The 16890-nt window shown below is 44.1% G+C and overlaps 1 protein-coding gene across 1 annotated transcript in view; it reads left to right on the top strand.

Annotated features, from left to right (window-relative positions):
* The first annotated feature begins 10014 nt into the window (after positions 1-10014).
* The window catches only part of LOC105911233 (zinc finger protein Aiolos-like), a 17080-nt gene continuing 10204 nt past the window's right edge, over positions 10015-16890 (top strand). Inside the window, exons 1-5 of the mRNA XM_012840017.3 lie at positions 10015-10314; positions 10930-10989; positions 12028-12168; positions 12665-12817; positions 15463-15780. Coding sequence (XP_012695471.3) covers positions 10305-10314; positions 10930-10989; positions 12028-12168; positions 12665-12817; positions 15463-15780 — 682 coding nt within the window. The 5' untranslated portion in view covers positions 10015-10304. The remainder of the gene's footprint in view (positions 10315-10929; positions 10990-12027; positions 12169-12664; positions 12818-15462; positions 15781-16890) is intronic.

Raw genomic sequence — 16890 nt, 5'->3', positions numbered from 1 at the left:
TTAAGTCCAAGGAAGAGAACCAAACCAGGAGGAGCCAGCCACCAGATCCAGGCATTCATCCACATGTGAAAGGGGGTAGGAGTCCTTCTTGAGGACCTGTTGTTGACTACCAGTGATGGCCAGGACCTCTGAGGGGGCTCTTTTTATGCCTGCTAGAGCCTGCTCCACTGCTTCCGGTCACCCCAGGGGGAGGCACCACGGGTGCTGCACACAAGAGGTCATCCCAGCTCCTTCTCTTCGAAGGAAAAGCAGCCCCTGGAGTTAAATCGGCAGCTGCCACAGCTGCTCCTGCTGTCACGCATCCAGGTCACTGGCACTCCTTTGCCGGGTCTCCCACAGAGCTGCTATCCTCCTGCGCTTGCAGCCAGGTGAGCCTGCTGGCCTGCATCTGGACCTGCGGTGCACACTGGAGTGGCATGAGCAGTAGTGGACGTTGGGTTCAGTTGACGTTCAGTTGTCTCCTCCTCTTAATTGGCGCTGGCCCACCGGTTACCGTACGGTACATCACGTCCCCACTAGCACCATCACCTCACCACCGTGACTGTCGATCCTGTGTCCACTAAGGCCGCACATGAAACACTGGCACCCCCACTTAGATTCTCCCACTACTGAAGGAAAAAAACTACTAGTGTTCAGAAAAAAAAGGAGTCTGCATGTTTTGCTTTTTGAGTCATAGTCATCGAGTCATAGTCAGTCACAAAAAACACTGTGGGGAAACTGTGACACTCTATGGCAAAGTTATAGCATGGGTGATGCGCATCCCTTCCCACATATTCTTCATTACGTCTGAAGCGTCTCGTAATGAGTCAATTGTTTTCTTTTTTCAAAACATAACAGTATACATGCGCACACATACAACAAACCAACAGACAGACACACACTCACACACAAATACTTGGTCAGACTATGTTCATCTATGTCTGTCTTAGTCTGTCTTAGCTAATATTGTCCCAGGACCAGGTGCAGTGCGAAGCGGCAGGAACAATCTCCGTTTTGTGCTGGAAACCTTCCGTCATCAGACTTTGCTCAGGTTGCCCTGCGTCTCCCTCCACTCTCTAAGGACAGGTTCTACCCCTACACTCTCTAAGGACACAGGTTCTACCCCTCCACTCTCTAAGGACACATGTTCTACCCCTCCACTCTCTAAGGACACAGGTTCTACCCCTCCACTCTCTAAGGACACATGTTCTACCCCTCCACTCTCTAAGGACACATGTTCTACCCCTCCACTCTCTAAGGACACATGTTCTACCCTCCACTCTCTAAGGACACATGTTCTACCCTCCACTCTCTAAGGACACAGGTTCTACCCCTCCACTCTCTAAGGACACATGTTCTACCCCTCCACTCTCTAAGGACACATGTTCTACCCCTCCACTCTCTAAGGACACATGTTCTACCCCTCCACTCTCTAAGGACACATGTTCTACCCCTCCACTCTCTAAGGACACATGTTCTACCCCTCCACTCTCTAAGGACACATGTTCTACCCCTCCACTCTCTAAAGACACATGTTCTACCCCTCCACTCTCTAAAGACACATGTTCTACCCCTCCACTCTCTAAGGACACATGTTCTACCCCTCCACTCTCTAAGGACACATGTTCTACCCCTCCACTCTCTAAGGACACAGGTTCTACCCCTCCACTCTCTAAGGACACATGTTCTACCCCTCCACTCTCTAAGGACACATGTTCTACCCCTCCACTCTCTAAGGACACATGTTCTACCCCTCCACTCTCTAAGGACACATGTTCTACCCCTCCACGCCACTCACGCAGTTCTGGATTTGGATGCTAAACCAACCTGAGGGACCTCTTTGTGATGGCTAGTGCACTTGACAAAATCTGAAATTCCTGTCCTCTGCTGGTATAATAAGTGTCCTGTTAACCAGGATAGACAGGCACGGATGCTATTTGAAATTGACAGATTGTACCGAGAACCCCATAAAGCGAAGACTTACAAACATACAGTTCTCTTAAAAGGAATCAGATAGAATGTTTCCTGTGTTTTGGAATACGAGCAAGTGCTCAAGCTTAGGTTAAAATGCAGAGCTGGTAATATAACCCTGCAATATAAATCGTGTTAAATAAATAAATTGTGTTAAAGGTCTCAGACTGTTTATCTAAATTGCCCATACTGAGACTACAGCCAGAAGCAGAATGTGTGTTTTGTCAATTCTCTGTGAACAACTTTCTCATGGAAGTTTTTCGTGTGTGCAATTAAGAGAGTTCCCATTTCGGAACGTCCCAATTCTGAGTTTAGAGAGTTCACATCATGACAACAAGCAGACAGCGGTATTGACAGTTATCGTGCGTTCAGGCAGCCGGCCATCTTTATCTTTCACCACAAATGTTGCCATGTCGAGTGACGTCAAAACTACTTCTAAACCTCTAAAATAAACTACTTCTCGGAGCTCTCGGAGCTCTCACATTTTCATAGTCGGATGTTCTGAGTTTGACAGGCGTTCAAGGTGTATTCTTTCACTCGGAAGTCTTTCCCCACTCCCCAGTCGCTCATGAACGTACCATTATCATAAGAAGCATGCCTTGCCTTAAATATGGCTGATTAATTGCTGGTTCGTGTTACTGTACTACAGAGCCTGTGCACCACAGGGCACACTCAGTGCATGACTGCAATGACTACAATGAATAATCAGAATTTATTTGAACCAGAAGAATGTTGCTTGTTATTGACACTCATCATAAATATCATTTATTCCCAGAAGCCGTTGCATGGAAACATTTTCTCTTTGCAGTCTGACGGTCTTTTGTCCTGCCAACTAAACCCTTCAATAAGCTTTAATTCAGGCGTTGGCCTTATTTCATGGTGTTTCAGCCATGTGGGTTTTAAATCTCAAAGTTCAACAAAACACTGTAATTTGACCTTTGCTATAAAACTCATTCTTTTCCATCGGAACCAAAAAAGCATGACGTAAAAGCATGACTAAGGGTGAACTTAGGTGCAATCAAAAGTTGTTTCAACATTCCAGTACTCGCAATGTGTGCTGCTGGGTTAGCAAGATATTTGAGACACACAGCCAGTGAAGTGTTCCCAAGTAGATCTGGCTAACACATCATGCTAACACATGCTAATGTACTGCTATCAGTCGCACTGGAATAGCAACGGGCCATGGGTGTTTACTACCTTGGCAACAACCAGTGTGGCCAACTCACAACAACCGACTCACAACACCCAACTCATACCCATCCCTAGCAACTAGCTATTTATCTATCTTATCAAGCAGAAACAATACACCTGTTTTAAAAGACTTCATTAAATGTTTTGACAATCAATGGATGTAGTCAAATGTCGCCAGCGTTAGACACTCTCTCCTCTCTCTGTCGTTCTTCCTCCAGCTCTTCCTCTCTGTACTCTGCGTTTTGGACCAGGACCATTCCTGTCAAGTCTCATTTTATCCATGAGACTCTCATGAGATTTTCACTCCCAGTAGCATAGAATAATAATTACACGTCCATTAGACTGCTGTGCAGTGTGAGTGAGAGACTGCCATGTTGGCACTGTACGGCTCACTGGCTGTGTAGCAGTTTTAGGCCACTAGTCAACGATGTTGCAATATTCAACATCACTGAATAACGGGTATTCGGTTCGCTGCTGGTCAACACTAGAAAAAACGAGTGATTTTTTTTCAGATACCAGCTTAGACATTTTAAACCAGCGGCCTCAAACTCAGATTACCTTCGGACCACTTTTAGCAGTGGGGCCGATGCCTTTCTGTGAGAGTAGTGTGGAAGAAAAATTGACACGCATGAATTAACTTGTCTATATTGATTGACACTTTTAGATTTAGGGTCAGCCCACAGCTCTCCAGTCTGTTCAGAACCGCATGGAGTCTCCTGGTCTGGGGTCTGTGCACGGTCATGTCGTCAGAGATATTCTCCACCCCCTCGATGCCAGCCAATGCCATTGCAGTCTCATGTTGGTATTGCTCACTAGCTGATGACACACCAAAAATGTGTTTGTTGTACCTGAAAGTACCAGTGTAAACCGCAAACGTAGCAGTACCTCTCGATTCTGGTGTGAGCTCTAGCTGCTGGTAGCCCCACTTTAGCTCCAGTTTGATCTGTTCATCCCTGATGTCATCCTCTGGTGCCTTTGGGGTAACTACGGCAGGGTTCACTTATGGTTTGGGTCCCTGCACTGGGGTAACTATACGACGGGGTTCAGTCATGGTTTGGGTCCCTGCGCTCTTTCTATAATGTCCACTTCTAGTAGCTGCTTTGTTTTTTCCTCCAGTGCTTCCCTTTGGTGGAAGAGCACGTGTCTCAGGGGCTGTGCCACATCTGCTACACTCTCATCCATATGCAGACTTATTTGCTTGGTGTTCAGTTCCCCAACCCCTTCAAACTGTCTGGGATATTGTCTCTGTATCTCTGATTTGATGTCAGTCACTGTGGATATGTTTACACCCACTCTTGGCGAACCTAGAAACTAGCAGTTTTCTTACTACGTCGGGGCTCTCGTCCTCCAGGTTGTGTTTTCCTATCCATATTTGGCATTTGAACACGCCCTTTGTTCAGATATGTTCAGAATCTTGGAGTCATAACATGTAGTCTAAACTAAAGGAGCTAAACGCTCAGAAAACAGGCGAGGAAAGGCTCATATTCCCCCAAAATATTGGCTTTTTATGGATCGTTTTCTTGTGGATATTTCACATAGCGCTGCAATGGTGCTCATCTGGGGGTTTACAATGCCAGCAGGAAGACAAGACAGAGGAGGTTTGAAAGAGAAGACGATAAATCTACAAACAGCACAGTAGAGCCATGAAATTTTGATAAATGTCACACACATACAGCTGGTACAATGGAGTATTTATAAAAAAAATGGGGAAAATCTTCCACTGCACGGAATGACAGCTTAAGCCCTATATGAAAAATCCAGACAGGTATGAAAACTCATATTTCAAATAAGGTCCAAAGTCTGCCAGACATCTGTCTGACAATGTTATAGTGTTCATATAGCCTATAGCCTTGAGTGTGTGTATGTGTGTGTTTGCGTGTGTATCAGTGTGTTTGTATGTGTGTGTGTGTGTGTGTGTGTGTGTTTGTGTATGTATGAGTGTGTTTCTGTGTGGATGTGTGTGTGTTTTTAATAGTCCACCCTGAATTTTCATCAATCACAGAAGCTCTGACTGGTAAATATCAAGGCCATGCCTGAATTTGTGCTCTGTTGCTTACATCAGAAACGCTTAACCCATGGAAGTACTGATGCTTAAACCATACAAGTCTGTAACGGAACATTACCTTTACTTTGGTGCACATGTTCTTTAAGTTTGGCTTAGCATAAATCTGTAAAATTGATCAAAATTGATTGAATGGTTTTGCTAAAAAGTCACTTTCCCTTATAGTACATTTTCTTTGGACTAATGTGGGTTAAGCAAAAACATATGCGGCTACAGGCTACTTTACACTAGCATGTGTAAGCCTCCTTGCTAGGTTGTGAGTTTGAGTCTGGTAGGGGAATGTGCTTGGCTACACAATGCAAGTGTGCAATACATACAATGCAATACACAAACATCATACCAATCAATACATTGCCAATCATTCAGCAAAATTGATTACCTCATCCCTAATATCAGTTTGGAAATATCAATGTGCTCACAATTAACCTGTGCATTCTATTCAACTGGCCAAAATCATGCCACTTTAGAGTTTAGAAGTGAGGCTTAACTGTATGTGTTTTAGAGTTAGGGATATAGATGTGAAGCCTAACTCTATGTGTTTTAGAGTTAGGGATTTAGATGTGAAGCCTAACTCTATGTGTTTTCTACAGAGTTTTACAAACTCTGATTCTCGTCTGCATTGTTGGGTTCTGTTTGCTCTATTCAAAGGTGCGGTCTGCAATTTGGTTTTTGTGAAAGGCTTTTGATATCCCGAGCACAACAGCCAATCAAATTACACATTTACCTTCCCTGTTCCTGAAGCTCCGTGCTGATTGGCTGAAATTGTTTGTGGCCCAAGCCACTATGTTTGTTTCCCATTTACAGAGCCAGGACTGTGTATGGACACCTGAATGTGAACACGGACAGCTAGAGGACCGTGAGGAGCAATTAGCTGAAGTTCACAAGAAGTGTATATGATTAGAATCACAGACTGTACCTTTAATGCTGTAAAGGTGTACAGTTCCACTTTACAAGGCCTCTGTGTGTGTAGCCCCATTATATATTGACAAAATGTGTCATTATTGACAGTTGTGTTTCATCACTTAACCTGAAAAAGGCCAATGCTGTGGTTTTCATCAGTATAACACTAGAAGTTAGGACTTGGAGAACTAAACAGGTAGTTCCAAGATGTCCCTGGCCTGATTAAAGTCACTTATCAGGCAAGACCGAAAGCAAATCACATCAGGAGTCTTCAGTGACAAACTATCATGGAAAGGGAGAATGGCATTGATTATATTGTCTGCCACCCCCGTCTGTGATAAATGCTTACCCTCGAGATATCTGTTCTGTCTCAGCATAGGCTCATGATCTAAATGACAACAGGATTGTCACCTCTCCCCCCTCCTACACTTTTCTCCTCTCTTGACATTCTGAGATTCTTGCTTGCAATGTACACACAACACACACGCACACGCACACGCACACACACACACACACATAGGGATGAGAATTGATAAGATTTTAACGATTCCGATGCCTTATCGAGTCCTGCTTATCGATTTGATTCCTTATCGATTCTTTTATCGATTCTTATTGGGCAAGGGGTGAAAAAAAGAGTGCAAACGGGTTTATTTACATTAATTTTCTTTTATATAATTTTCTATAATGCTGCACACACCATATACAGTATGTATATACACATAAAAAAAAATTAAATAACCAAAAACATTTATACATATTCCTCTTGAACTTAAAATAAAACTTACATAACTTAAATAAAATGTATTCTGTTTAATTTAAACATGTTCCTAGAAATTAGCCTAACGAAAATCTGGGGCATCTACCGTAGTAAAAGGGTGCAAACCTTTCACCACAAACTTAGTCACTGCTCGGTGACATTCGTTGATCCTCTCCTCGGTAATTTTATTTTTCCCTGCCTCGAAGAAAGGATGGGCTAGAGGTGTACATGACGTGCTAGCTGTAGCCTGTGACCCAGACAGACTACCAGCCTCTGAACCGGTCTGACTCTGAACGTCATCAGCTAAATTGGATGGAAATGGAGATTATCTATATAGTGAAAGCTGGTTTACACAATGAAACAAATGGCACTAACAAAATCGCTGAATTTGCTGAGCTGACATAAAGCCACATTAAGAGGGGAGGCAAACACTACCTCTGCCTCAACGTAGGGGGCTGAAAATGGAAGATTCTATAGCCAAGCTAGCGTAGCTATATGCTAAGTTTAATAATGGATTAAAAGACGATATGCTCAGTTTAATAATGGGTTGACACGAAAACGCGAACGTTTGCTGATAACACACGCTCTCCGATAATTAACACCGTTACGATCAAACATTTCTCAAAACTGGACTTTCAATCCAAACGTAAAGTGATCAATAATGGGAGACCAATGCCGGAGCTAAAATGAATGCTTCAAATGAAGGGACAGAAGATAACTGGATCGACTACACACAATAAAGGCAAATTGCTTCACACAGTGAGTGGTTGTGATCACTTTTGAAGAGTTTACCTTGGACAGAAAGAGATGAAGCGCCGACATTAGCTGAGCTGCTGCATGCATCGAAGACATGACATTTCTGTAATTTAATTCCATGCTGTGTGTTCAAATGCTTATTCATATTTGTTGTATTTCCTCCCTTCGACGAAATAGACTTTTTACACAGGTTACAAGTGGCGTAGGTGTCATTTTTGTCGTGTGAAATAGAGCCAAACTTTAAAACGCTTCTGCCTAGTTGCCATGTTTGCTGCAGTCTGAAGAAGAAACTAAAAAAGTTTGCCCATGCGCAACGCCACAAAGGACCGATAGCAGAACCGTTAAAGAATTTGGCTGACGATTCCAAACAATCGGTTCACTAGGAACCGGTTCTAAAAAAGAACCGGTTCTCGATTCTCATCCCTACACACACACACACATACACACATACATGCAGACACGAGTGAGAGAGAGAGAGGCTGCTCTGTTTTCCTAGTGTGACAAACCAGAGGTAATACAATAACAAATGCCATGACATCAATAATGGAGGAGTCCATCCCCTCTTCCAGTCTGAGGGGAGCAGCATGCTGGGCTGAGTCAATGGAGGGGGAGCGAGTGCATATTTCAGCACCTATTACATACTCAAATTGTATCAGCGTGTGCCGCGCAAAGTTTGCCGAGCAATTCATTAAAAGAACATTTACGATGGATTCCTCTAGACTTCTTTGTAATACATGATAAAGCAGGAGACTTTAGAATAAAAAAACTCATTATGCTGTGCAGTTTTTTGAAATGGGAGTATTTTGGCAGTGCGTTCTCACTCTCCTCTCCCCTGGTCATGTCAAAGTGTCCTTTGATGGCCCTTGGCCTCATGAATACAGGCCTCGGAGATTAAATCTCAGCTCTTAACCCATTTCCTCTGCGTAGCAAATGGTTCAGAGTCTTCCTGTCTCCAAGATAATAATCTGATACATATTCATGAAGGGATGGGGCTTATGGGGTGACACCCCTTGTTCTAGAAAGATTCTTAGGTGAAGCTCTGTTGAGAGAACTTCTGTCTGTCTCCCTTGGTGCGCACCATTGTACAAGATTAAACCTGTTTCCTGGACTGATCATATCTCAGACTGAGTCTCCAACAAATATATGGTTTAAAAATGACTATCAGTACTATACTAATATGGGGATCTAGGAGGACAGCCCTGCAGGAAGTCATGTGATTAGCAGGGGGTTGGTAGGTCACATGACAAACAGGGAATGATAAAAGCACTAAAGCGAAGTGATTGAAAAGTGATAAAAGTTTGTCGCCAGTCTAGGTTACATCCTTGGACTATCGCTGCATGTGCAGTGTTGCAGCGGATTCCCCTCTCATGCAGCTTTGCAGACTTACAGAGGTGGGCTCCCTTGCATCACCACCGTGCCCGGACACTGAGGGAGTGGCCTACGTCTCGGCTGCCTCTCCGAAGCCCTCGAACGCCTCTAGGTGGGCACGCTAGGTGGTGTTGAACTGAAGATATAACTGCCTGTTTAAAGGAACGTCAAAGTGGGAGGCTACACTGTCTAAACATGACAATATATGGTGCTACTGTCTCACATACTGTTCACTGTTCTCAACATTTAATGAAATCTTTCTGTAAGTGGGCACTGTGTGAGAGGATGTGTGCCACATTGGCAACATTTTACAGAGTACTGCCTTTTCAGCTTGCTGCTGGCTCTCTGTAGGGCCTCTAATGGGATGTCTCTAAGCTCACCTGGCCACCAGACACCAGCTCAACCAGAATGCGCTGGCCCGCCTTCAGGATGTTGAAGCTGAAGTGGTAGACACCGGGCCTGGGGCTGGTGAACTTGCCCGTCGAGGAGTCACAGATGTTAGTCACGCCATTGGTAACCTTCAGGATGGCATCTCTGCTAAACTACTGCGTCAGTGCGGCATAGAAGGCCACCGCTCCACCAGGCTCACATTAATATTCTCTTCCTCTCTCTCTCTCTCTCTCTCTCTCTCTCTCCTTGTGCGTGTCTTTCTTTGATGGTCCTGCGACAGCACTCCTGCTGAATTTATGTGGAAATGGTATGATGGCATTAAGTCAATTATTTTAATTCTATATGTGAGTGTGTATGTGTGTGACTCATTTATAACACTGTGTGTGGTGTGTGTGTTTGTGTGTGTGTGTGTGTGTGTGTGTGGTGGTGTGTGTTGTGTGTGTGTGTGTGTGTGTGTGTGTGTGTGTGTGTGTGTGTGTGTGTGTGTGTGTGTGTGTGTGTGCAATGGCAATGGCATCACGGAGGTAGCGTAGCATCTGGCCACCAGAGGGTGTTCAGGGCCTTCTGCTGACAGGACACTTCAGTGACTTTCAGTTACTGACTTTTGATCTTTTGACACATGGTCTATTTCAATAGCCACGGCACTATAGCATAGTATTTTTTACTGCGTGTTATGAGAACGTTACACTAAATATAAGCATGAAAATGCAGCGGTATTTGCCTGATGGAACTGTTTCCTTCGAAGAGAACGTAGCTTTGAGGTCTGATGTCTGATGTCACAACTTGGCGCACCGGGGCTGATCCAGAGGCGGTTTGAAAAGCCAGAACGCTAGCCATGACGTCGACTCCGCAAAGCGCTCCACTGGCAGATAGCGGAATCTTACCGCGCTGGCGAACATACTCGGGAACAGGTGCACAACTGCAGAGGCAATGATGAAAGGTAGGCCCAATCCTGATGAAAACTTAACAAATCTACCTACCATACTAAGTAATTGTACTAACACATCGCTATGCACACTATGGAAAGAGGTTGACTATATATTTGGGAATTTGACATTAATTATGCACTCCACCATGCATGTGTTCCTTGTAAACAGCCTATAGGCTAATAATGAGTAACAGTCGTCGCTACAGTGTTGTAGGTTCAGGTGGTGTTAAAAATATGGCTTTGTTTCAATCATACTGTTAACACAAAATGCTCAAATTCCAATGAGGAGGTGATCATAGTATACCATGTCTATCTGTCTATCTATCTATGTCATATTTTAATTCATTTTACCAAGAGCTCTGTTATCTGAACAGTCGTTTAAAGACTAGGTCGAATAGACCTGACAGGAAATGTAACTTCTATAAATATCTCACGGTTGTTTTATTTGGGTGAGCTTCTGAGGTTGAGCGATGGACCGTTGCAAAGCTTTTTTTTTCTCTCCCCCATTACCATTCACCTGTTGTTCACTGCGGAGCCACTGAAGCTAGCGTTGTTGGTTCGTTTACACTTACGATGTTGTGCCTGCAAACTCATCTCAATCCATTCTAATGTTGGTTGCCTTTTCAGATTCTCCTACACCATCAGTGGAGCATCAAGAAGAGCCATCTCCAGACGAGGAGACTATGGGTGAGTGTATGGTTTTTGTAAATAGTCTAAGTTGTCAGTCTAATGACAACCTATACGGCAAGTACCTTGTATCTAACTCACCCAGATTCAGAGTATTGGAAGACAAAGGAATCTAGTCCCCCCGGAAAAAAAAAAGAAGAAGACATGTTTCCATCTATGATTCAAAGATAGTTAGCACTCTCAGTCACTGTATAAAACCCTAGAGCACACATCATTTATTGAAATCAACAACTCCCTGCACTCTACGCTCTTTTTTAATCCAATGACAGCAATCAGCTAACACGTGTTTCTTGGGTTGGCTTCATTTCATATATGATGGTTAAAAACAAAGTAAGGTACATATTTTCTGATTCAGCATGCTAAATCTAATATGGCCTAAGGACTGGCTGGCTTACCTATGTTTTTAAATTAACATGTAGAGAAAGACTCGAATACTCCCCTGAAAGGAGACTGATGACCAGACCCTCACTCTGTTGTCTCTTTTCTTTCACTAAGTATTCATGCATTTTTTTTTCACACATTAGAAACTGAACAGCAGAAATGACTCAATACAAACGTGAGGAGAAAAAAAAAACTTGTTTTGTCTTCAGGTGTGAAGAATGTTTCTTTTATGTGTCTTAATGCTTTTAGCTCAGTTCTCGTAATTGAGATATTTATCAGACATACCTGAGTCAAAAGCTCACTGAACGTCTGTGGGAGCAGACCTAGACTGTGGAATTGAATGTGATGACCTTTGCTGCAGTAGTTCAAATGATAGTGGAGTGTGGAGATGGTCAGATTAATTTAACAAATGAACATGTATCCAAAGCAACTGTGGTTGGTGTTGGACTGTTTGCTCCCTGCAGACTTAACAATGCACTGACATTCATTAGACTGCAGGAGAAACAAGTGTTATAAACTTGGGAGATGGGGAAACTCTCATAAAGATGTTTTACCCACTGTTGGTAATGCACTGGTTAGTGATGCCCTGTACTGGGAAAGATGAAGTCTGTGCTGGGCCTACAAACGTTTTGACTTTTGGTGAATCTTCTGACTTAGACCTTAGCTGGAAAGGAGTCACATCGAAGCTGGGGGAGAGAGAGGAGAAGGAGGAGGAGGAGAAGGAGGAAGAGTTCTGCAGGCAGACAGACCACGAGGATGATGACGGTGAAGGCTCACAATCTGGGGGCCCAGTGACAGGTGTGTTGTCAATGCACTCGTGTTGCACTCATCTTAACACACACACACACACACACACACACACACATACAGACACGCGCTCACACACACATACAGACCCACGCGCACACACACACACACACCCAGACACACACACACATACTGCACATTCATTCACTCACTTTCACTTACACACTCTTGTCCTTTTTGCGTACATGCACACAGGCACCCAGTACCTCACATATCATGAACATGCACGCGTCTAATGAACTTATGTTATGTTACTATAACTTATTATAAATGTCTGATGTGATTTGGCATGGCGATGACGACATGGAGCTGAACGCAGTTGCCATTCACTAGAAGTTTGTCAGTTTACCGTGGTTTTATTTGCCTGTAGTCATTGTGGTTGAACTTGGTATTACACATGAGGTGTGAGGTGCCCTTTGTACCGGGAAAGATGAAGTCTGTGCCGGGCCTACAAACGTTTTGACTTTTGGTGAATTTTCTGACTTAGACCTCAGCTGGAAAGGAGCCCCATCGAAGCTGGGGGAGAGAGAGGAGAAGGAGGAGGAGGAGGAGGAGAAGGAGGAAGAGGAGGAGCTCAGCAGGCAGGCAGACCCCGAGGATGATGACGAGGAAGGCTCACAATCTGGGGGCCCAGTGGCAGGTGTGTTGTCAATGCACTCGTGTTGCACTCATCTTAACACACACACACACACACACACACACACACACACACACACACACACACACCCACACCCACACTCTCACACACACACACACACACACACACACACACACACACACACACACACACACACACACATACAGACACACATGCACACACACACACACACACACACACACACACACATATACAGACACATGCGCGCACACACACACACACACACACACACACACACACACACATACACACACACACACACACACACACACACACTGCACAGTCATTCACTCACTTTCACTTACACACTCTTCTCACTCTTGCGTACATGTACACATGCACCTAGACCCTCACATATCATGAACATGCACTCTGAACTTGGTATTACACATGAGGTGTGAGGTCTTCAGAGGTTCACATTCACAGTTTGTTTCTCTCTGACAGCAGCAGAGTTTCGTATACATTGATTGCTCACAGAGTACAGTGTGCAGATGGGGACTTGGCCATGCCCATGCATAGTATTGCACACACACACACACACACACAAGCACGCACACAAGCACGGACACACACATACACACACAAACACACACAACACACACGCAAGGTGCAGTATGAGAGTGTCTGTGTGTGTGTCGTGTGTCGTGTGTATAGTACAGTATGAATCTGCATGTGTGTGTAAGTCTGTACACCATAAGTATGTCTGTCTCTGCATACATTTGCATCTTGTGTGTGTGTGTGTATGTGCGTGCTTGTGTCAAAGTGCAAATGTTTGCTTGTGTCAAGGTGCAAATGTATGCAGAGAGACACAAATACCGATGATTACATTTATACGCGGCCTCAGTTTTACTTTTGCAACTGTGTCCAGTTTCACGCCCTGTAAAGACAATCCTGTAAATATAAGCATGTGGCATGGAAGCCATTTTAGTGCACCATGGAGCCGTGGTGTATCACTCTTCCACACCTGAGGGTGTATCACTCTTTCCTCTGAATGTGCCCTCTTCCACACCTGAGGGTGTTTCACTCTTTCCCTTAAGTGATCCCTCTTCCACACCTGAGGGTGTATCACTCTTTCCTCTGAATGTGCCCTCTTCCACACCTGAGGGTGTATCACTCTTTCCCTTAAGTGATCCCTCATCCACACCTGAGGGTGTATCACTCTTTCCCTTAAGTGATCCCTCTTCCACACCTGAGGGTGTATCACTCTTTCCCTTAAGTGTTCCCTCTTCCACACTTGAGGGTGTATCACTCTTTCCCTTAAGTGTTCCCTCTTCCACACCTAAAGGGGTTTATCACTCTTTCCTCTAAGGCAAGCCTTGCATGACAGCTATAACTTCGACTGCAAATGCAGCACGTGTGGTTTCGAGGCCTTTCGGACTTTTCACACAAACTCAGAGTCCCGTCCGGGGTGTTCTCCCGCGTCGCCGTCGCACCTCAAGGGCCGTTGCTTAGCAAGACGAGCCACTTCTCATTCTCCTTCCCGCCACCGTGACCACACTGTGGTCGCTGGTGCATAGCAGGCTTTTGGCAGATGGAGGCAGCCAAGGGGACCGCAGTCAATTTAGTCTGTGGACCAGGGGTTAGATGCTGAACATGAAGAACATGTGGCGAAGCGGTGGAACAAATACGCCAGAGTAAAAAAAAAATAGATGAGTAGAGGGCATAGGGGAATGCGGGCAGTGATCATAAACCACTGATCTTTCACGCAGAAACTTTTTAGATGGCTATTTATTTGTATTTTTTTTTAAGAAATGGTGTTTGTTAGTCGTGAAGCTATATGTGTGAACAACCACACGTGTCAGCTTGCTTACCAGTGGGGGGTACATTTGATCTTTCTTTGTATTTTAGGACCCTGTGGTGTATTCACATTTAGTCTGTTCTGTCCTGAAATAGGAATGTAACTGAATGCAAGAGTATATAAAAAAGTTGTCTGCTGTTCAACAAGGGGTGTTTGTCCTGTGGGGAGGACAGTTGCAAGCAAGGCCAAACTCTTGCAGACGTAGGAACTTGTTTACATGTTGAGCAAAAAAGGATTGCCAGGATGATGACTAAACTGTTTTTATCGCTCGGTGATTGAAACTGTGCTGTCATTCACTGCCAGACAGACTGACTGGTGGCGCAAGGGACCAACGGCTTCCTCTGTTTCACTTATGCCAGCATCTGGAACTTCATTTTCACACATTTTATACCCTCAACCTATTTACTAGAACTAGAGATGTATCACAAAGTCGTGAGTTTTCACCACGCAGTGTTTATTTGTAGATGTGTGTGTTTTTCCGTGAGCCTCTGAAACATGAGGCTGCTTCTGTTTACCAGAAGACACTCTCGAATGTGTTCTAGTACTCTTTGTTGTCTTCAGGAACATACTGTACTTGCATTTCCTGGATACATAGGTGCTTTCTTAGGTTCTGCAACTTCATCATCATGGTCAGATAATGATTCGATGTATTCCTGCAACCAGTAATGGAAAGTGTGGCAGTGGGAACACATCCTCTTCACATGTTTAAGTTGTGTCCAGCATGCATGCACCCTACATCAGATTTGACCCATATTGCCTTTAAGTGCTAGCACCATCACCAACCTCTAGCACTGCCACTAGCCATTAAGTCATTGTCTTTGTCCCCCAGCTGAGAGGCTTGTAAAGAAAGAAAGAGAGGAAGATGGTGAGGACACAAAGGTGGATGACCATGCGATGGACGGCGAGGACGGGGTCGAGAAAGAGGACGACTCTGGGGACTACGGAGAAGAAGACATGTTCGTTGACACCCAGGACTCGCCCATCAACTATGCCACGTATGACAGCGCCACGCCACAAGAAGGTGGTAGTCTCGCTGGGTGGAATGGCTCCCAGCGAGCCGGCCAGGGAAGCAAGCTCACCTGTGATATCTGTGGCCTGGCCTGTGTCAGCCTCAACGTGCTCCTGGTCCACAAGCGCAGTCACACAGGTAACTCTTATGTAAACTTTAAAACTTTAAAAGATCTTCACTACGATAGTTGTTCTTTTATTCACTGTAGACAACACCATCCATCCTCTTCATCCACTTCACAGTCAAACACATTTGATGTCAAAATATCAGCGACTGACCTGATGACTTTTTGAAAGTTATGATTTCACCTACTGGTGAACTAAACCCAACTTTGCACCTTAGGGCTTGCCCGAATTGCAGTAGAACAGAGATAGTTGAAGAAACACAGATGAAGAGATCAAGAGATTGAATTAGTCTCTATTGAACCTACTTACTATTGGAGCAATGGGGTAAACATGGAGTGGTCAGTCTTGAATTGTGAAATCACAAAGAAAAAAATAGTGAAAAAATAGATACTTGTAATAGATAAATATACTCTTATGTAAACTTAACAGCTTTATAGATCTTTCCTACGATAGCTGTTCTCTTACTCACTGTAGACTACACATGTGCTATGTGGTGTCTGTACAACAAAGTGGAAACATTTTATTGTCTATGGATTACAATGGATTGTTTCACCCGTCATATTGATACTTTGATAGGAAATGTAAACAAAATGACCATCCCTAGCTCTTACATTGACCTTTTATCCATTTAGTTACATTGCGTCGACCAATGGTCTCTTCAAATGGGTTTTCACGAGCCAAACCCGCTCAGCACTCTAGAGATTATTTTCTGAACCAAAATATGGGAACTTCATCACAATTCGCTAAAGTGTTGCTTCTCCACACATGTTGTCTTGATGTTTTAACACATTAGATGAAGTGCAATGGCCTGCGGCTTGTCAAAAAGGGCGGGTACTGGTAAATGGTTAGCTTCATATTCCCACTGCTATAATATGCACAGAAAAGTATCCGCAAGCCTCAAACGGAGGTTCGTCCTCCATGGCATCTAGTTAAATACAGTCAGTATCTGTGCAATATGCTTTAAATGAATGGCGAAGAAAGACGCATGTACAACAATACCTGATAATAGATGAACCAAAAAGAAACAAATCAAAATCGTTTTTCTTACTAATATAAAAAAATCAGACAAATCAACTTTCTTCTCTAGTTGCACGACCCCGACATCTTTACCAAACCACCAACT

The sequence above is a fragment of the Clupea harengus genome, chromosome 24 (genome assembly GCF_900700415.2).
Source record: "Clupea harengus chromosome 24, Ch_v2.0.2, whole genome shotgun sequence".
NCBI classification, from domain to species: Eukaryota; Metazoa; Chordata; class Actinopteri; order Clupeiformes; family Clupeidae; genus Clupea; species Clupea harengus.
The sequence above is the reverse complement of the archived record's forward strand: the minus strand, read 5'-3'. Positions and strand labels throughout refer to the sequence as shown.